Below are 22,155 nucleotides of genomic sequence, written 5' to 3' on the forward strand. Positions count from 1 at the left end.
GTGCTGGGGAATGAATGGAAAGCTTTCCATCGGAGGCACCCAGTGTCAAGCACTTTCAGTTCAGGTGCAGCACAATGACGCAGAGTAAAGCTCCCTCTACTCTGCCTCAAATCTCAGGACAGCGTCCAGTACAGGGCTAGTGGGTCATTGGACCGATTTGCCACTCGCCGCCCTGTTGCCTCTCTGAGTGAGAGTGGCAAATCATTGCCAAATTAAGGGCGGTTCCGTGCTGTGACCAGGCTACAAGAAACTGAAGTCAATGCTGTCCACAGAGTTGTTGAAGGGAAGCAGTGGGGTATTAAAAACAAACACACTTCTGTTGCATTTATACTCATCAAGGAACGTCGATGCTGTTGAATCTACTTTCTGCGGCCAGTGTTAGCATCAAGCACTCCCTGCAAGGAGTTCCCTCTACATTCATGCAACGGTGCAACTTCACACTAACCGAAGACGAGTATCTCCTACATTTCCATTTCCCTCCCCAACAACTCTTATGGCCTGAGTGAGAATTCCAACCTAGTACTGAACTAGCGGAGGGGGTGTGCTGCAGGGTTGCACGCACTTGGAACAGGGTCAATGGAGCCCAAATCCTTTCACTCACGAACCCTTCCAGCCGAGGGACATCCTTCATCCCATCATTTTCTGGGCGTACTTTCCACTTCCGTGGAAGTACGGTAAGATCAACAACAACTTACATTTATATAGCGCCTTTAACGTAGTAAAACGTCCCAAGGCGCTTCACAGGAGCGATTATCAAACAAAAATTGACATCGAGCCACATAAGGAGATATTAGGACAGGTGAGGTAGGTTTTAAGGAGGGTCTTAAAGGAGGAGAGGTAGAGAGGCGGAGAGGTTTAGGGAGGGAATTCCAGAGCTTAGGGCCTAGGCAGCTGAAGGCACGGCCGCCAATGGTGGAGCGATTAAAATCAGGGATGCGCAAGAGACCAGAATTGGAGCAGTGCAGAGATCTTGGAGGGTTGCAGGGCTGGAAGAGGTTACTGAGATAGGGAGGGAAAAGAAAGGGAAGGAAAGCAACAGGACAATCTAGATAGTTTTCAGGGAGTGTCCAATTACTGGAAGTACCACAGTTTATGTATATCTGCGATTTTTAACCGGTATTTTAAGACAACACCTCAAAATGTCATAATACTTCACTAGAAGCTCTGGGATCTTCAATACACCCATGCTTAAATATAATTCCATTTTTTTCATGTTCTTTTAAAGGCTCAGTGTGTACACACCCTTTCTCCCTTTGGACCCACTGGGCCAGCTGCTCCTGATATTCCAGGATCCCCCTGAAACAAGAAACAAATATTTTTAAATCAACAGTGATTGGTACCTGCCTGTATGGGCACAGACCTACCTCCACAGACTGGGTACTATTTAAAAAAAAGACTTCCATTTATATAGCGCCTTTCACGACCTCAGGACATCCCAAAGTGCTTTACAGCCAATGAAGTACATTTTTGAAGTGTAGTCACTGTTGTAATGTAGGAAACACAGCAGCCAATTTGCGCACAGGAAGATCCCACAAACAGCAATGAGATAATGACCAGATCATCTGTTTTAGTGATGTTGGTTGAGAGATAAATATTGGCCAGAACACCGGGGAGAACTCCCCTGCTCTTCTTTGAAATAGTGCCATGGGGTCTTTTACACACTCTCCTGTACGGGAACAGACCGCTACAGACTGGTTGCTATGGAGATGATATTCCTCTTTTTGGCAAAAGATGGGAGGTTTGCCTGCTTTTCTCTGTCATTAAAAACCCTCTAACGGAATGTGCGACTTTGATAAGCGCAGTTTCTAAAAACGCCACTGGCCATTAATGGGGCAACAGTATTTGGCACAAAGTAACAAGCCACATTAAATCCCACAAATCTCCACACGTACTGAATGTGGTGCAATTTGCTGCAATCTTGCATGAAGAGTCCCAGAGGTGAAGACGGTGCTGGATTGTGAGCAGATGGAAGTGATAAGAACTCACTTGGCTCAGTCATTAGTCACTGAGCAAAGCAAGAATTCCCCCTCTGCTTCACTAAAAGATCTCACCGCACGTATCTCTTCAAAATGATGCCTGAGATTCCAATTCAAGTCAAACGTGGATCTGGATCTCTACAGATCAGATCTGCAGCCCATTAACCGATCGAAGGGATGGTGATTTCAGAGTCAGGTATCACAATGGCCTGCCTTGCGAGTGGCTTTTTTTAAAATCACTTTTCATTATCTCCCAGTGAAAAGGATTTTCCAGCGACCGTTTGTTAGAAGAAGGGAGTCTCAACAACACCGACCGGCTCTTTTTAAAACTCGAGCCACTGCAAGTTTTTAGAACTGTTTTCCAAAAACAGTGATGACATCACCGGTTCAGAGGAGTTATTGGCTCGGAGAGTCTGAGGGAGCTGAATGAATATCGGCCGATGCCACGATTAACCTAGGGCTCTTCAACTTCCCGCCGTGCGTCTCTTCATTCCATTGCCTCAAATCCCTCGGCTGAGTGACTCCTCCGAGCTAGCTCCCCGATGATGTCATCAGCACTCACCGTTTTAAAATGTAATAAAAACTCCGCTCTCATTTTCTCCCCTCTTCCTGAAGACACTGGGGTAGAAATTAATCTCAGGCGGGTGGCGCAAAGCAGGTGTTAATGTACCAGCCACCTGTTACACTCCCCAGCAGGTATTCAATTCCTCACTGACTACATCAGAACTTACTATTGAACGGGGCATATAACATTTCTTCCCCACTGTCTTCCCACTGGGGTACGAGCACTGGTTGCTCTTGATACACTCTCCCAATGGCTATTATTAATGTGTGAGCCTGGACAGTGAGTGCCTGTGAGCTGTTAGAAGGAGAGGAGCGGGGAAGGGGTGCAGGAGCAGAGTATCATAATCAAGTCTGATTCTGTTCTCACCTGACTGTCCACACCCCCCCCCCCCAACTCTCTGGTGGAGGTCAACGGATAGCAACCAGGAAGGCTGGCCGATTGCACCTTTCCCTACCTTGGAGGTCACTGAAGTCCGTTGTAGCACGGACTGGGAATTCGAACCTGTGACCTTTCGGGACTACCACAGCTCAGCTCCTACACAAGGCAGTTCACTTACTAATGGAGCCACCGTCACACTCACTACTTAAACAGCAGGTTGATTCTCTTAACTGATGGGCAGAACCTCACTTCAAGAAACTCCAGCTTGATCACAAAGTCCCTCCGTCATAATTTATACTTACTGGATCTCCTCGCACTCCCGGAACACCTTGATTTCCCTAAAATTAAAAAAAAGTTACAATGTGAGTTAAGGAAAATAAACAAAAAGAATGTTTATTTGAGTGAAATACAAATGAGAACTGTAGCGTTGCCATGACTACACAATACCGCTTAGTGGCTGCTCATTTGTCCTGTCCACACACATCACCTAGTCCAATACACGCACATACATTTTTTAAAAATTCGTTCTTGGGATGTGGGCATAATTTATTGCCCATCCCTAGCTGCCCTTGAAAGAAAGAACAAACTTGCGCCTTTCATGACCTCAGGACGTCCCAAAGCGCTTTGCAGCCAATGAAGTACTTTTTGAAGAGTATTCGCTGTTGTAATGTAGGAAGCGCAGCAGCCAATTTGCGCACAGCAAGATCCCACAAACTGCAATGAGATAAATGACCAGATAATCTGTTTTTAGTAATGTTGGTTGAGGGATAAATATTGGCCAGGATACCGGGGAGAACTCCCCTGCTCTTCTTTGAAATAATGCCATGGGATCTTTTACACACCCTCCTGTCCAGGTATAGACCTCTACAGACTGGTTGCTATGGGGATGATATCCCTCTTTTGGCAAAAGATGGGAGGTTTGCCTGCTTTTCTCTGTCATTAAGTACCCTCTAACGGAATGTGCGACTTTGAAAAGCGTGGTTTCTAAAAACGTACCTGGCCATTAACGGGGCAACAGTTTTAGAGGTGTTGGTTGAGGGATAAATATTGGCCAGGACAATTGAGAAGGTGGTGATGGGCATTCTTCTTCGACCTCGACAGTCCACGTTGAATTTTTGGTAGTGGTTCGGTACAACTAAATGGGCCCTGCTAGACCACTCCGCAGGGCGGTTAAGAGTTAACCACGTTGGTGTGGGACTGGAGTCGCATATGGGCCCAGACCAGGTAAGGACGGCAGGTTTCCTAGTGAGCCAGTTTAAGAACAAAAGTTGGAAGTGAATGCAAATACCACGAACTCCCGATTTCCCCTTGAAAGATCCCACTCCCGGCAATATGTTGGCATTTGTAGCTGCGTTAGTTACTCACAGGCAGTCCAGATGGGCCTGGGTTTCCGGACCTCCCCGGCGTTCCTGGTATGCCATCTCTCCCCGGGTATCCCTAGAAAGCATACGTATTCCACAAGTCACTGGGCTGCTCGAAGAAAACGGCATCACGTTTGGGCAATAAATAAGAAGGACGGTAGCCCGCTATGTACTGACCGCTTCTCCTTTGTCGCCCTTCAACCCCCGATAGCTTCCATCTACGACGCCTGGGATTCCTGGAGTCCCCTGTGGGCCAATTGGGCCAGTTGGACCTCGAGGGCCTGGCAAACCGGGCCGACCCTGAATAAAGAGAAACCAACATGAACCATTTCAGCAGATTACTTCCTCTGGTTTTGGAATTATCCATTGCCTCTTAAGTTCTGGAAATATTGTTTGATTATTTTCCATTTTTCCTTTTTTCCCCCTCTGCAGTGTTTAGTTCTCAGTCAATCCACACCTTTGAACAGTTATCATTTATGCCACTGAATGGAATGAACTCTTGATCATCTAAAGGGGGGTCGGAGAGGGATTTTCCAGAGTATTTTTTTCCCTTATTGGCCCTGGGGTTTTTTTCCTGTTTTTTTTTGCCTCTCCCAGGAGATTACATGGCTGTGGGGTGGGGGGGGGGGGCGGGGGGGAGGGGAATTAAGTGTCTATTCATGATGCTCCAGCCATCATGGTGTGTGGAGCAGGCTTGATGGACCAGCTGGTTTTTTCCTGCCTGTTAATTTTGTATGTTCGTGACCTCAGGATCAAATAGGACACCCAGGCTGTGAACAGTCTGGTTCAATCTGAGTCAGTGGCCAGGAAGAGGGATGGAATCAGTGGTGAGGGAACGGAGTTTGTGGCAGGGGGCCAAAGTCGATGGTTTTGGTCTTCCCAATGTGTAACTGGAGGAAATTGTGGCTCATCCAGGATTGGATGTCAGACAAGCAGCCTGACAACACAGAGGCAATGGAGGAGGTGAGCAGAGGTGCTGGAGAGGTAATCAGCGTCCATGTGGAACCTGTCCCTATGTCTTCAGATGATGCGCCGAGGGACAGCATGTAAACGAGGAAGAGCAGGGGGGTCAAGGATAGATCCTTGGGGGAATCCAGAGGTAACAGTATGGGGACGGGAAGAGAAACCATCGCTGGAGATGTTCTGACTATAATTGGATCGATAAGAGTGCTAAGCGAGAGCAGTCCCACCGAGCTGGACAACGGAGGAGAGGAGGTGGAGCAGGGTGGTGTGGACCCTGTCAAAGACTGTAAAGAGGCCGAAAAGGATCAGGAGGGAGAGCGCATCATGGTTACAGTCACACTGTGACTTTGATGGGCCCATTTCAGTGCTGTGGCAGGGGTGGAAACCTGACTGGAGGCGTTCAAACATGGAGCTGCGGGAAAACAATGACATTCTGGTGGAACACAACACTTACAGGCTCACCGTTCAGTCCAGTAGTCCCAGCTTTGCCTCTTTTACCCTGAGGAGCAGAACAGTAATGGAACATTATATTTACTGTATGAAGAGAGTCGAGTGCTGTAAACTGGGATTACACAAAAAAACTCTGGAGCCAAGCAGCATTCCTTAACTCGATGATACCAGAACTGTGAGGGTATAACTATCGGGAAAGACTGAACAGGTTGGGTCTCTTTTCTCTAGAAAGGAGAAGGCTGAGGTGGGTGACCTGATAGAGGTCTTTAAAATTATGAAGAGGTTGGATAGGGTAGATGTAGAGAAGATGCTTCCAATTGTGGGGGAGTCCAAAACTAGAGGTCATAAATATAAGATAGTCACTGATAAATCCAGTAAGGAATTCAGGGGAAACTTCTTTACCCAGAGAGTGGTTAGAATGTGGAATTTGCTACCACATGGAGTAGTTGAGGTGATCAGCATAGACGCATTTAAGGGGAAGCTAGATAAGCACATGGGGGAGAAAGGAATAGAAGGATATGCTGATAGGGTGAGATGAAGTAGGGTGTGAGGAGGCTCGTGTGGAGCATAAACCCTGGCACAGACCAGTTGGGCCAAATGGCCTGTTTCTGTGCTGTAAATCCTATGTAATTCTATGTAATTCTTAAACGGACAGTAATTCTGTTATATTATTTTGATGCAGAATTACTAACACATTCCTCAAGAGCTTTCAATTTGAGGCCACTTATGGACATCTTTTCCACATTCAAAGAGGCAAATTCTGCCCTGAAGCTATCCCACCAATCCACTTGTGTCAAAGATTACAGTAAACTGGCTGCACTGTTGGCTGATTTAGAAGCAACTGAATTGGAGGCGACAAGGTGACAGTACTTGGGTTTGTGATCAAGGTTCCTTGCAGAGTGAGCACCTGATCTCAGCTCTGCCTTCACACGGAGCTGGCAGGTGGAGGCCAGAGGGAGTGACCAAGGCAAACCAGAGGTAAGGTCACTGCCCATCCACTTGATATCAGATGGTTATAGAATGACACCGGTGTCACTCTGAGACCAGGGGGTGGAAACTATACCTTGTTGCGGTTTGTTTTACGGGCGTAAAATGGGCCCAACGAGCCCCAGTTTCGGGGACCGACGTCCTGCGCCCCAAGGACGCTTGAAAAACCGCCGGCCCAAAATCGGGTTGGGCCATTTATCAGGCGTCCGGGGCAGCCGCCTAAAACATGCCCTTAGCATACGCTAACGAGGGGCATAACATCTGCTTTAGGACTTCCCAGGGAAATTGGGCCGCTCAGAATTTCCAGGCCTGGCTGCGCTACCGAAAAGATAAGTTTATAGCATTTATTTTAAATTCACGCGGAGCCAGGAACAACTCCTCCCGGGCTCCGTGGCACTCCTGACGGCCGCTGTTGGCCGCATTGGGCCCCGCCCCTCCCCTCCCGCTGTCCTCCCCCCCCCCCACCCCCTCCTCTCCCGACACGTATCTGAGAGCCGCCGCCGGTGAAGCAAGCGGCCCAGAAATTAGTTTTCGCGAGATGGGCGAGCCGCGTGTGACGGCGCGACAGGCCCGATTAGGCCCGAGGCCCCCTATGTCGGGTAGGCCTCGGGCCCAGGCGAACTTTTACTCCCCGGGTGTCCAGCCCCTCCTCCCAGCTTAGAACAGCGTGGGAGAAAAATAAATTACCTAAAAAAAAAAGGAAACTAATCAATTAATGGGGGGAAATAAAAAGTAAAGCAACAGAATTAAAAATAGAGGAGCTGATGCTTAACTTTAACAGTGCAGTACTGTGCCAAATTTTGACCAATAATTTCTACTTTAATTCATTTGAAAAGGCGACACTTACATTTCTTCCTGGTTCACCTTGCTCACCCTGTAGCAGAGAGAGAGAAAAATAAAACATACTTGTGTGAAAATTATTTTACAAAACCAAAATAAATTTTCAAACCTCTAAGCTGACTTTGACACTCACACTCCCCGTCCCATCTTTACCAAGAATACTAAATGGATGAAAGGTCTTTTGAGTCAAGGTTGAATCTTAGGGTAATGTGGCCAAGTGGGAATGTGTTATCTGTGAGGTGGTGCAGTGGCTGATTTTGGCCACTAGATGTTGTTGGATTGGCCTTGCCTCGTTTTTTTGACCATAGAGAGAAGCCATTTTTTTTCCCCCCAGCCCTGTTGGAAACCCTGGTCTTTCTCTATTTTCATATATTTCTCTTTGAACATTAATAAAATGTTTGTGCCTACACACCCGTGGGAACTATTATTCAGGTAGAGGCCGATACACAGGATCATAAAGCATTCCTTTGAGCCCGAGAAAGAGCGGGGCTTAAATGAGAGCGATCACAGGAATTTTTGGACAGGCCAAGTACCTGAAAAGGCAAACTGGGCTCCTCTTAAAAACCTGCCCCGCAACAAATGTGCTCTGCGTTTTAAAAAAAAACACGTTGAGGATCAAATCACTGTACTCAGTCTGTGTTGGCACGAGTCATTGAAGTCATTTTAACAGGTGACAACCTCCTTTTAAAATAATGCTGTAATAACGGAAACAAGAACAAGGGGTGACCATAGTCTTCCTCCACACCTCTTCCCAATTCACTCTTTTTAACCCCAGTTAACACACGCGCGTGCACTCTTACACTCTCACACACACACACACACACACACACACACACACACTACTACTAAAGTCCACGACAACATTACAGATCTTAAGTAGCCAGCGCATTTTGCCCTTTTGGGATAACACTTTATTTACCAGATAGTGTTCTCCCAAAGACGGGCTAACAATTTTCCAAGATTTGGAAACAGTGTGGACTCAATGTGGACAGGCCGTTAAAAACTGAAGCATTTTTACAACAGAATAGACAATGAGGTCCAAGTAAACCAGCCTCTTTTTCAAAGACCAACCTTCCTACCTTGTCAACATAACCCTCAATCTCTTTTCTACTTAGATATAGGATCCAATGGTCTCTTGAACCCATTGGTGCTGACTGTTTGAACGGTCTTCCCATGTAACAACTTCCATGTCTTAGGAAAACCCTTTTCACTGTGTACCTCACCCCCACCCGGTGTCTCCAAGGTCCTCTTGGAGAACCCACTGCCCACTCCACAGTTCCTGCCTCCCATCCAAGCCAATGCTGAAGATTTTTGACGCATACGCAGACCAAAATGTTGCTTTGGAAATGGCAAAAGTCCAAAATAAAGATAATAACCAATAATCTCATCACAGGCTTTTCCAGCATTCCCCTTCCGTACTCTAACCTCTTAACTGATGCTGCTGTTTTACAAACTATTTGCAAATAGACGACACAAGTTCTCTTTTACAATACTGTAGAATCTCCAACAGACAGTGTAGACACACGTGGCAGCTAGTCGGCTCTGCGATAGCTTTTAAATCAAAAATTGCCGTGTAATTAGGGTGTTGAAGATCACGCTTTTAGAACATTTCGAATTTTGAAAACATCACTATCTTAGCAACAAGTACGCAAGTGCTGATTTCACACTGCACAATTTGTTACTGGAATCCGTTCCTTGATGTATTGGGGTAAATGTCAGTGATTTAAAGGGTGGACTTTTAAAACTCGTACACAGAATGCGATCTCATTAGAACTACGTAACTAAGAAAAGCTTTTCAGAAAGAAAGACCTTGGTGTACCTACCTTTGGACACTGGATACAGTGGCCTGGTTTAGGAGTCTGGGGAAAAAAATTCAAAAATAAACTTTACTTGCACTGAAAGCACTATAGTGTAAAGATGCAAGTCCAGAACTTGGTTACAACAATAACAACTTGCATTTATATAGTGCCTTTAGAAACACAGAAACATAGAAGATTTATGGCACAGAAGGAGGCTATTCGGCCCATCGTGTTGGTGCCGATCGAAATAGAGCCACCCAGCCTAATCCCACTTTCCAGCTCTTGGTCCGTAGCCTTGTAGGTTGCGGCACTTCAAGTGCACATCCAAGTATGTTTTACTTGCCTCTACCACCCTTTCAGGCAGTGAGTTCCAGACCCCCAACACCCTCTGGATGAAATTTTTTTTCCTCAGCTCCCCTCTAATCCTTCGACCAAGTACTTTAAATCTATGCCCCCTGGTTACTGATCTCTCTGCTAAGGGAAATAGATCCTTCCTATCCACTCCATCTAGGCCCCTCATAATTTTGTACACCTCAATTAAATCACCCCTCAGCCTCCTCTGTTCCAAATAAAACAACCCCAGCCTATCCAGCCTTTTCTCATAGCTAAAATTCTCCAGCCCTGGCAACATCCTCATAAATCTCCTCTGTACCCTCTCTAGTGCAATCACATCTTTCCTGTAATGTGGTGACCAGAACTGTACACAGTACTCAAGCTGTGGCCTAACTAGTGTTTTATACAGTTCTAGCATAACCTCCCTGCTCTTATATTCTGTGCCTCGGCTAATAAAGGAAAGTATCCCATATGTCCTTTTAACCACCTTATCTACCCGTCCTGCTACCTTCAGGGATCTGTGGACATGCACTCCAAGGTCCCTCACTTCCTCTACACCTCTCAGTATCCTCCCATTTATTGTGTATTCCTTTACCTTGTTTACCCTCCCCAAATGCATTACCTCACACTTCTCTGGATTGAATTCCATTTGCCACTTTTCTGCCCACCTGACCAGTCCATTGATATCTTCCTGCAGTCTACAGCTTTCCTCCTCACTACACTATTGGTTGTAATCTTCCAGAATTCACTAGATTCTGGAAAGGTCCCAGCGGATTGGGAAACCGCAAACCTAACACCCCTATTCAGGAAGGGAGTGAGACAGAAAGCAGGTAACTATAGACCAGTTAGCCTAATATCTGTCATTGGGAAAATGCTAGAATCCATTATTAAGGAAGTAGTAGCAGGACATTTGGAGACTCATAATACAATCAAAGAGAGTCAACATGGTTTTATGAAGGGGAAATCGTACCTGACAAATTTATTAGAGTTCTTTGAGGAAGTAACGGGCGGGGTGGATAAAGGGGAACCAATGGATGCAGTATATTTGGATTTCCAAAAGGCATTCAATAAGGTGCCACATCAAAGATTACTGCACAAGATAAGAGCTCATGGTGTTGGGGGTAATATACTGGCATGGATAGAGGATTAGCTAACTAACAGAAAACAAAGAGTCGGGATAAAAGGGTCATTTTCAAAATGGCAATCTGTAACTAGTGGGGTGCCTCAGGGATCAGTGCTGGGGCCTCAACTATTTACAATATATATCAATGACTTGGATGAAGGAACAGAGAGTCTTGTGGCCAAATTTGCTGATGATACCAAGAGAGGTGGAAAAGCAAGTTGAGATGAGGACACAAAGTGTCTGCAAAGGGATATTGACAGGTTAAGCGAATGGGCAAAAATTTGGCAGATGGAATATAATGTGGGAAAATGTGAAGTCATCCACTTTGGGAGGAAAAATAAAAAAGCAAAATATTATTTGAATGGAGAAATACTACAAAATGCTGCGGTACAGAGGGATCTGGATTTCCTCGTACATGAAACACAAAAAGTCAACATACAGGTGCAGCAGGTAATCCGGAAGGCAAACGGAATATTGGCCTTTATTTCTAGGGGGGTGGAGTATAAAAGCAGGGACGTCATGCTACAACTGTATAGGGTGCTGGTGAGACCACACCTGGAGTACTGCGGACAGTTCTGGTGCCCTTATTTAAGGAAGGTCATACTTGCATTGGAGGCAGTTCAGAGAAGGTTCACTAGGTTGATTCCGAGTATGGAAGGGTTGTCTTATGAGGAAAAATTGAACAGGTTGGGTCTATACTCATTGGAGTTTAGAAGAATGAGAGGAGATCTTATTGAAACATACAAGATTCTGAGGGGACTCGATAGGGTAGATGCTGAGAGGATGTTACCCCTCATGGGGGAATCTAAAATAGGGGGCATAGTCTCAGAATAAGGGGTCGCCCGTTTAAGACCGAAATGAGGAGGAATTTCTTCTCCCAGAGGGTCGTGAATCTTTGGAATTCTTTTATCCCAAAAAGCTGTGGAGGCTGAGTCATTGAATACATTCAAGGCTGAGTTAGACAAATTTTTGATCAGCAAGGGAGTCAAAGGATATGGGGAAAAGACGGGAAAGTGGAGTTGAGGTAAAAATCAGATCAGCCATGATCTCATTGAATGGCGAAGCAGGCTCGAGGGGCCGAATGGCCTACTCGTGCTCCTCTCTCTTGTGGTCTTATGGTCTTATTATCAACCACACAGCCAATTTTTGTATCATCTGCAATCTTCTTAATCATGCCTTTAATTGTGCCAACAGAACTTTAACATAGTAAAACGTCCCAAGGCACTTTACAGGAGCGTTTATCAAACAAAATTTGACACCGAGCCACACACGGAGATATTAGGACAGGTGACCAAAAACTAGATCAAAGAGGTAGGTTTTAAGGAGCGTCTTAAAGGAGGAAAGAGAGAGGAGAGGTTTAGGGAGGGGATTCCAGAGCTTAGGGCCTTGGCAGCTAAAGGCATGGCCGCCAATGGTGGAGCAATGAAAATTGGGCCTGTGCAAGAGGCCAGAATTGGTGGAACTTGAGGTAAAGCTGTGGGGGAGTGAGGGTGAAATGAAGTGCAGTTATTTTGCCACTGGTCAGATCTCTGAGCACTGGGGATAGGTTGGATGTCACTCACGTCTGGCTTGCTGGCAGCTACGCAGATTACATCAGCAAGGGCCCCTTCAAACTGGGCCAGCGAGTCAAAGTTCTCTGCGTAGACAATGTTCCTGGAGTCTCCGTTGGTAACGATATTCTGCAGTTCATTAATATCAGCTTCGGCGACGCCTACAGCATACAGATGGATGCCTAACATTGAAATAAAGGGTGTTTGGAACATTAGCGTAATTTCCGTTCCTCAGGCAGTGTTCTAGAATTATACACTAAAACCTGCCTCGGGTGACGCCTCGCCCGCACATTAGCTATGAAATCTCCCTCTCAGCCTGCTCTTTCTAATGAACCGTGAGCAATTTACACTGTTGTGGACATCTCCCCCTCCAACACAGGTAAAAACTTTCAAGACGGGGCAATTCTGGGAAATGTCTCCCTGACCTCTCCCCTCCCCCCAACACCTCCCCAAAAGAGACAATTGAGCAAAAGCTCCAAGGTGATAGTCTAACATTACAACTGATGTAACTCAGCTCTGCCCAGTTGCATTCCACAGAGGACACTCACATGGTCCCAACAGGAGAAGGATTCAGCCCATCGCCCTGCACTTTCCCCCTACCTCTTTCAATTTATTTCTTTTTCAAATACTTATCCACTTTCCTTTCAAAAGCTGTTATAGCATCATGGAAAGGATACAGCACGGAAGGAGGCCACCCGACCAGCTCTATGCAAGAGCAATCCAGCTAGCTCCACTCTATCCCTGTAGCCCTGCAATTTTTTTCCTTTCAAGTATTTATCCAGTTCCCTTTTGAAGGCCATGATTGAATCTGCCTCCACCACACCCCCTGGCAGTGCCTTCCAGATCCTAACCACTCGCAGTGTAAAAAGGTTTTTCCTCATCCTTTTATGTGTTCTACCATCTCCAGGATGCACTGCAGCAACTCGCCAAGGCTTCTTCGACAGCACCTCCCAAACCCACGACCTCTACCACCTAGAAGGACAAGGGCAGCAGGCGCATGGGAACAACACCACCTGCACGTTCCCCTCCAAGTCACACACCATCCCGACTTGGAAATATATCGGCCATTCCTTCATCGTCGCTGGGTCAAAATCCTGGAACTCCCTTCCTAACAGCACTGTGGGAGAACCTTCACCACACGGACTGCAGCGGTTCAAGAAGGCGGCTCACCACCACCTTCTCAAGGGCAATTAGGGATGGGCAATAAATGCTGGCTTTGCCAGCAACGCCCACATCCCATGAACGAATGAAAAAAAACTCCTGCCACCTGTTTCTGGCAATCAGTTCCATATCCTAACAACCCTCTGTAATATATATTAAAAAAATTCTCCTCCCCTCAACAGATGTCCCCCCGCTCCAAGAAATTCCCTCAATAAACAAAGCGAGGGAGGGGTGAAGGATACAGGAAAATACCTGCAGCCTTTGCCCTCCTGACAGCCTCCGTGAATCTGTCTTCCGAGCGCCCGTCTGTTACCAGCACCAGCAGGGCAGGGACCTGTGGGCGCCTCCCTGCTGAGAGTTGAAACACGTAATCCAGTACAAATTCGATTGCTTTGCCTGAGGAAGAACAGAAAAGGAGATTAGAAAAGAAATGAAAGAACTCGCCATTATACAGTTCACGACCTCAGGATGTCCCCAAAGCGCTTTGCAGCCGATTGAGTACTTCTGAAGTATTGTAATATAGGGAAACGCAGCAGCCAATTTGCACACAGCAAGATCCCACAAATAGCAAGGCGATAATGACCAGATAATCTGTTTTTTTTAGTGATATTGGTTGAGAGATGATCGTTGACCCAGGCCACCGGGGGAGAACTCCCCTGCTCTTCTTTGAAATAGTGCCGTGGGATCTTTCACGTCCGCCTGAGAGGGCAGACTGGGTCTCGGTTTAACGTCTCACCTGAGATTCCGATGGCAATCTGCGCAAGAAATGCACCCAACAATCGGAAGGTGCAGATAGCCTACTTTAAAAAAAAATTACTGGCGTCTGCATGTTTTGTGTTAATACTGCAAAGCATGTAAGAGAGATATGTATGGTTAATTGGACAAATGATCCTCTGATAATGGTCTGCAGTGGCTCACTTTTGAAAGCAAAATGGCTCAAAGGCACCTTGTTAAAAGAGCCAGACATCTTTCAACAATTTGAAAAGAAATGAGGGACCAAAAATCCCAGCAGTTCCATTTAGATTGTGTCTTCCGATGCCTTAAGCATTGACCCTGCCAGTGTCTGCAGGACCAATGGGAGGGCCCATTAGCAAAGGGCAGGCGGGCGCAAGCATCACTTTAGTCCCCTCTCTGGGAACCTGCCTGCCCATAATAGCCGGAAGCTCCAACGCCCTTCAACAATTGTCCCCCCAACACCCCACCCCCCCCACCACTTCACCCATGTAGGATCTTCAACTGGGGTCAGAAGTTATGCTGCAGCTATACAAAACCCTGGTTAGACCGCACCTGGAGTACTGTGAGCAGTTCTGGGCACCGCATCTTCGGAAGGGCATACTGGCCTTGGAGGGAGTGCAGCGTAGGTTTACTAGAATGATACCCGGACTTCAAGGGTTAAGTTACGAGGAGAGATTACACAAATTGGGGTTGTATTCTCTAGAGTTTAGAAGGTTAAGGGGTGATCTGATCAAAGTTTATAAGATATTAAGGGGAACAGATAGGGTGGATAGAGAGAAATTATTTCCACTGGTTGGGGATTCTAGGAGTAGGGGGCACAGTCTAAAAATTAGAGCCAGACCTTTCAGGAATGAGATTAGAAAACACTTCTACATACAAAGGGTGGTAGAAGTTTGGAACTCTCTTCCGCAAACGGCAATTAATACTAGCTCAATTGCTAAATTTAAATCTGAGATAGATAGCTTTTTGGCAACCAAAGGTATTGAGGGATATGGGCCAAAGGCAGGTATATGGAGTTAGATCACAGATCAGCCATGATCTTATCAAATGGAGGAGCAGGCACAAGGGGCTGAATGGCCTACTTCTGTTCCTATGTTCCTATGTTCAACTGAATCAACCACAGCTTCTGAAGGACAGTACGCTTCTTCTCTCTGGGTGTACCATCCTCCGTACGTTCGACGGGTCCCATTAACTCCAACGTAAGGAGCCCCCCACTCCTGGCTCCACTTGCTTTGCATCACTGCCCTTGTAAGTGGGCGGATGGAAGCTCCAACCCTTACAAGGCCGACCAGGAACTCCCAGCATAGGCCAGGACTTGGCGTATCCGGGTCCTGGTTTATTTCTGTGCCATGCTGCCGAACTCTTGCCAGAGTTACAGCAAGATTCCCCCAGAAAAACCAATTGCATTCAGCCCCAGTAACTTTATTTTTGGAAGTATGGCAGAAGGAGCAGCCTATCTTCACCTCAGCCAGCAAGTCATTGCCAGTGCAGCAGATCAGAATGCACTGCAAGCACACCAGAAGATCCTTTCTTTGTGCCTACCTTTGGCATTCAGATACTCTACCTGTTTTAGTGCCACCACCTTGATACGGAAGTTCTCTTATGGCCTGGAGCAGCTCCTGGTGGCTTCCAAGTCTACCAAGTGGGATTTCAATCTTAGACTCATCGCTGTACTGAACTACTGAGACCTGCGTAAAAAGACATGGACAAAATTAAAAGGTAAACCAATTGTGACGTTGCTAATCAAAGCACTAAATGGAATTGGCGTAATCCTTATTTGACTTGAAAGTTTCAGAGTAGCTCATACCGGGGGTATTGACCTAGTGGTTGTTATTCCATCTCTGAGACGTGGTTTTGATTGTCGCTCAGAGTAATGGCATTAAAGCTTCGCTCTTTGTTCCCAACAGGAATCCTATGGGAAATGACTTTATGCAGTATTGAGCCTGACATCAGTGAATACAACTACACAGCTCCAGACTGCCCATTGTCTGGTAGTTTGACATACAAAGGCCACAAGGATGGCTGATGCTGTAAGTGGAAATGTCACCCAGGTCCTCTTGTGAAGCTGGTGTTGATTTTAGGACCGTCCAGTAGCAAAATTTTGTACTGTAGACCCGTGCCCTCTAGAAACTGGATTAAGACCGTGTTATGGATGAACCTGACAGTCAGCAGAGAGGGTAAATTCTCAATCTATCAGTTCGGATTACGTTCAAACGTAGATCCCAGAGGTGAAAGGACTGTGTAACACTACGAGGGTAATTTTAACTTTGAGCGATGGCTGATATTGAATTAGCCGCCCATTTTAGACTAAACCCTCTTTTCCTTCCGACTGAAGTCAATAGAAGTCAATCGTCCATCCGTATAACGGGCGGCTAATTCGAAATCGGCCATTTCACACTATCGCCCAAAGATAAAATGTCCTGTTTCTTGAACAGTTTACCTTCTGCTGCACCTTGACATGATAATTATGAACGTGATGGGAGGCTCTAAGTTGGATGCTCCCAAGTTGGATGCAAGAAGTCTTCATCTTGCAAACCCAACAGGCAAAATGGTAAGTCTCATTTTCAAAAGACAGACTTATTTTTTCTCTCTTTGTGTTTCCTCCCATTTGCCTTTTTTCTCGACTTATGAATTCTAGGAAATGCTTCACTTCAAAGTCTCATCAATTGGACAATTTGTTCCTTCCTCCTGGCCTATTTACATGGATTTTGCCTCATATACCCAACTTCCCCCCCCCCCTCCATAACCCCCCCCCACCATTGCTTTCCCAAGGGTGGAAGGAACCACATCTTCACACAACCCAGTCCCTTAGGATTATTACAGTGCGAGTAAACTAACCCCAGAATCACACTGTGTCATCGTGTGAATTCGTTGTTAAAACAAGAACTAGTCAGTGGCTGAACACAATCACAACACAACTTCATACCAACGTTACAACAGTGATTTGAAAATTCCAAGATGAAGGGGTTTTTCTGCTACCTCACGGGATCAAATTAATCAGATCTTGATGTGCATCTTGGCTCAGTATTATTACACTAATCAACAAGGTGGTGATTGATAGGTGCTACCAAGGAGATATGTAAGCCCTTTACAAAAAAAAGAAGAAAGAACTTGCACTTATATAGAATCTTATCAAACTCTCAGGAGGTTTTACAACCAATGGATTATTTTTGAAGTGCTGTCACTGTTTTTATCTAGGCAAATGTGGCAGTCAGTTTGCACACAGCAAGGTCCCACAAACAACAAATGAGGTCAATGAGCAGTTTAACCTGTTTTTGCTGGTGTTGATTGAGGGAGGAATGTTGGCCAGGACACCAGGAGAACGGCCCGCCCCTCCTTGAATAGTGCTGTGGGATCTTTTATATCCACCTGAACAGACAGCCAGGGCCTCAGTTTAACGTGTCATCCGAGAAATGGCAGCTATGACAACGCAGCACTCCAAATAAAGTGTCCGCCTAAATCATGCGTTCAAGTCCACAGTGAGGCTTGAACCTCTGACCTTCTGCCCGAGCTGCCAACTGAGCCAAGCTGACAGCTTAACAAAATCCAGTGCCAAAAAAAAACCTGTTTATTATAACACAACAATCTCATCCCTATAGGTGTTTAGATTGCTCATTAGAACTCAAAGAACCAATACCCAGATTCTCAGACCATTGTAGTGACGTTACTGGGGTGGGATAGACCTACCTGCGTTGCATCAGGTCCAATGCGAGGTAGATGAGAGACCACGTTGTATAAGAACTGCTTCACTTTCTGAAAGTTGTCCTGTCCGATACTCCAGGAGCCATCGACCAGGAACACAATGTCAGCTCGGGCTCTGCTACACACTGCAACCAAACCAAAGCCTCAAAAATTGTCTTGCTCTGTGCAAACCACCTTTCACCCATTCCTCCTACACACTACAGCTTGGTGTCACCCGATCACTTGGTTTGTCTGGTCTTCTCAACAACAATTTGCATTTATTTAGCGCCTTTAATGTAGTGAAACATCCCAAGGCGCTTCACAGGAGCGTATTCAAACAAAAATTGACAACTGAGACACATAAGGAGATATTAGGACAGGTGACCAAAATCTTGGTCAAAGAGGTAGGTTTTAAGGAGCGTCTTAAAGGAGGAGAGCGAGGTGGAGAGGTGGAGAGGTTTAGGGAGGGAATTTCAAAGCTTAGGGCCTAGGCAGCTAAAGGTAATGGTGGGGCAAAGGAATTTGGGGATGTGTAAGAGGCCAGAATTGGAGGAACGCAGCGTTCTCAAAGGGTTGCAGGGCTGGAGGAGGTCACAGTGATAGGGAGGGGGCGAGGCCAGGGAGGGATTTGAACACGAGGATGAGAATTATAAATTTGAGGCATTGGTGGGCTGGGAGCCAATGTAGGTCAGCGAGCACAGGGTTAGTGAAGTCTTAGTGATACACCATGTTATAGTCCCAAACAATTAAAATAAACTTCCTTATACATCATGTGTAACAGTGTGAACATTACCTCCCCAGTGTATAATTACAACGCAAGTTAAATTTAAGATAATCACAAAAAGAATTAAAGGGGAGGTTAGAAAAATAATTTTTTTACCCAGATGTTGGTTAAAATGTGACACAAACCATAATTGAAGCAGGATCCATACATTTTTTTTAAAAGGGAATTAGTCGCTTTAGAAAGAGGAATGTTAAAGGCAATGGGGAGTGAGCAGGAGAGTAGAATTAGACAGGATGGTTCCTGTGGAGAAAAACACACTTGGTGGGCCCGTTCCTGTGCTGCTGGAATATTCTATGATTCTACACTTACCAGGTCTTTCAGTAATGGAGGTCTCGTGTCCTATCTCCGTACCAAACACTGGCCGGATTGTAAAAACGTACTCATGTCCAAGTCGCAAATCGGAGATCTGATAAGAACCTGTTGTTGCTGATACGGTGATCGACTGCTGTTCTTTTTGTGCTGAAACATAAATACTGTGGGATTAATGGGGGTCAGTGGTCAGAAACTAACAATTTAGCTTCTGCTTTGCAGCACATATAACCTGGTGCTGAGCAAAAAGGCCCCAATGAGATGAGATCTTTTGTCTAGGCCAGATTCAAACTTTGGTCATGGTTTACAAGGACAATGCTGTTGCGCAGTCCTTCAGTCCCTATAGGATTTTCAGGTAAAGAAGGTGAAGCCGAGAGACCTACCCGTAGCAAGTCTCCAAGAGAGGATGTAGGATGTAGCCCCAGGTACGCGGTTCCAGCCCAGTGTCATCTTGCCTGTATCGATGTCGGTCACTCGGAATCCCTGCACCTTCTCAGCCTGAGCTGCAAACAAAGTAACGAGAGAACTTTCAGGCCGTGGCTCAGAAACTAGGAAGATTAAAATCGTCAAAACATCACCTCAGTCCAAATTAAATAAGATATTTTGTGCAGGCAAGGCACGATCCTTGGTCCCCTGCCCCTCCAAGTTGCTTCTTCCCCTTTTTGCCTTGTCACTCCAAGCCAAGCATCGACTGGAGCCATGAGAGACGGGCAACTCGCAATTAGGTTTTTCCTCAATGTTGGACACTCGATGGTGCACAGTTAAGGCCTATGGATGACTCAGCTCTCTGACGGGGAGAAAATCTGGCCGCCGCTCAGCACTTCCCCACTCCGAACCATAAAAAAAGTGAGCAGGATGGGAGCTAGTCATGGGCACCATGGGCAATATTCGCCAACTCCATGCTGACCACCAGATCGTTGATGCTTTAGGAAAAGAACTAAAAGGAGTATGGTCCCAGTAGCAACCTGGAGCCAAGCAAGATCCTGCATGAAGGTGATGTGTGTGTGTGTTTTTTTTTGATCATGTAAACATGATGAGGAAATTTGACTTGCAGTGAATTCATGCAGTTTGCAGGTCCCCCTCAGGACTAACCTCCCCGCGGAAATCCCTTTCACTGGAGAGCTCTGTGGTTGTGTAATGCCAAGTGTTTCAATCGGCCAAGGCTAACCTACCATCCAGAGCCCATCCAAATGATCCCCATAATTTCAGGTCAGCTTCACACAAGTTCACGAAAGAAAGAACTCCCATTTATGTAGCGGCTTCCACGACCTCAGGACGTCCCAAAGCGCTTTACAGCCAATGAAGTACTTTTGAAGAGAAGTCACTGTTGTAATGTAGGAAATGCGGCAGCCAATTCACACAAAGCAAGGTCCCACGAACAGCAATGAGATAAATGACCAGGCGATCTGTTTTAGTGAAGGATAAATACTGGCCAGGACATTGGGAGAATTCCTCTGCTCCTTCAAAATAGTGCCATGGGATTTTTTTACGTCCACCTGAGAGGATAGACTGAGCCTCGGTTTTAACGTCTCATCTGCAGGCACATCAGAGTGCAGCAATCCCTCAGTACTGCACTGAAGTTTCAGCCTAGATTATGGGCATGATTTTAAATGGGAAAAATGGGTGGGTTAGGGGCGGGGGGCAGTAAAAATTTTTAAAACCTAATACCCGACTCCAACTCGCCTCCAACCCGCCCACTTCCGGTTTTAACGGAGGCTGGATGAGGGGCGGGCGACCAACCCGCTCTCAGGAAGCAGGTCGGTCATTAAAAGCTTTCAAGGTGGCTGCGGGCTCCCACTTTTACAGCTTTTTTGTTTTCAACCCCGGGGGCCGAGGTTCCAATTCACGCCATGTGAGAGGAGGCGAGAAGGCTCGGAACTGCAGGTAAGTGCCTTTATAGCACTGCTTGTGGGCCCGGAGGAGTAGGAGTGCTTCCCCCAGGCCCAACAAGCCTACCGGCAGTGACCATACAAACGTGACTGACCAACACTCCCCCCCACCGCCCCATGATATCTCCGACCCCCCCCACAATCTCCGACCCCCATTCATTGACCCCCCCACGATCTCCGACCCCCATTCGCTGACCCCCGCCCCGATCTCCGACCCTCCCCGATCTCCGACCCCCCCCCACAATCTCCGACCTCCATTCACTGACCCCCCAACGATCTCTGACCCCATTCACTGACCCCCCCCCACGATCTCCGACCCCCATTCGCTGATCCCCCCACGATCTCCGACCCCCCCACGATCTCCAACCCCCCCCACGAATCTCCAACTGCGGTGATGACCCCCGACCCCAACCTTCCCGATGACTGACCCCCACCCGATGATCCCCCGATCACTGCCCCCCCCCCCCACCGATGACTGCCCCCACACCCCGAGGGCCCCCGATGACTGAGCCACACCATCCAACACTTACCTTTTCATGTCCTCTTCCTTCCTCTTCCGACTGAAGCCAGCCTGTCAATCAGGCTGGCCTGTTGGGCGGGAAACGTAGAAAAAAAAAGACGTCCTTAAGTCAAATTCGTAAGGACATCCGGGAAACCCGTACTTCCAGGTTTCCCGTCAGGAATTCCTCTCCCCGCCCACCGCCGTCTTCCCGGCTCCCTGATAAAATCATGCCCTCTGTCTCAGGAGTGGGAATTGAACACACAACTCTCAGACTCAGGGGCGAGACAGCAATTCAGAATAAAGCAAGCACTAATCAGAACCTCAGTAAATGCACCACTGCAATCAAACACATATAGAATTTCTTGTTAAAAGATCACCGACTCTTACCTGTACTAGTGGTGATTGGAACAGGAGTCCCTTCTCGATCACCAAAAAGTGAGGAGACTCTGATGATGTAACTCCTCCCGGCCTGCAGGTTCAGGATGTCAAATGTGTTGATGTTTGGTGTAACCAACCTACTGACCTCTGGGCCTCCTGTCGGCAGATCAAAGCAGTGAAGAATTTTATTCAATAAATATTTTGCCTAATTAGGATCTAAACAAATACTTCAAGAATTAAGTTACGAGGAGAGATTACACAAATTGGGGTTGTATTCTCTAGAGTTTCGAAGGTTAAGGGGTGATCTGATCGAAGTTTATAAGATATTAAGGGGAATGGATAGGGTGGATAGAGAGAAACTATTTCCGCTGGTTGGGGATTCTAGGAGTAG

At 46.6% G+C, this 22,155-nt stretch overlaps 1 protein-coding gene across 1 annotated transcript in view; it reads right to left on the minus strand.

The window, feature by feature from the left end:
- LOC137334354 (collagen alpha-1(VII) chain-like) overlaps nt 1-22,155 on the minus strand; it is a 299,572-nt gene that overhangs the window by 162,684 nt on the left and 114,733 nt on the right. Inside the window, exons 26-39 of the mRNA XM_067999062.1 lie at nt 21,774-21,920; nt 19,379-19,498; nt 18,996-19,145; nt 17,909-18,048; nt 15,786-15,909; nt 13,739-13,882; nt 12,338-12,507; nt 9,344-9,379; nt 7,528-7,554; nt 5,698-5,742; nt 4,458-4,580; nt 4,285-4,356; nt 3,222-3,257; nt 1,243-1,296 (exon numbers count right to left, since the gene is read on the minus strand). Of these exons, the coding sequence (XP_067855163.1) occupies nt 1,243-1,296; nt 3,222-3,257; nt 4,285-4,356; nt 4,458-4,580; nt 5,698-5,742; nt 7,528-7,554; nt 9,344-9,379; nt 12,338-12,507; nt 13,739-13,882; nt 15,786-15,909; nt 17,909-18,048; nt 18,996-19,145; nt 19,379-19,498; nt 21,774-21,920 (1,388 nt within the window). The remainder of the gene's footprint in view (nt 1-1,242; nt 1,297-3,221; nt 3,258-4,284; nt 4,357-4,457; nt 4,581-5,697; nt 5,743-7,527; nt 7,555-9,343; nt 9,380-12,337; nt 12,508-13,738; nt 13,883-15,785; nt 15,910-17,908; nt 18,049-18,995; nt 19,146-19,378; nt 19,499-21,773; nt 21,921-22,155) is intronic.

Source organism: Heptranchias perlo, chromosome 17 (assembly GCF_035084215.1).
Source record: "Heptranchias perlo isolate sHepPer1 chromosome 17, sHepPer1.hap1, whole genome shotgun sequence".
Classification (NCBI taxonomy): Eukaryota; Metazoa; Chordata; class Chondrichthyes; order Hexanchiformes; family Hexanchidae; genus Heptranchias; species Heptranchias perlo.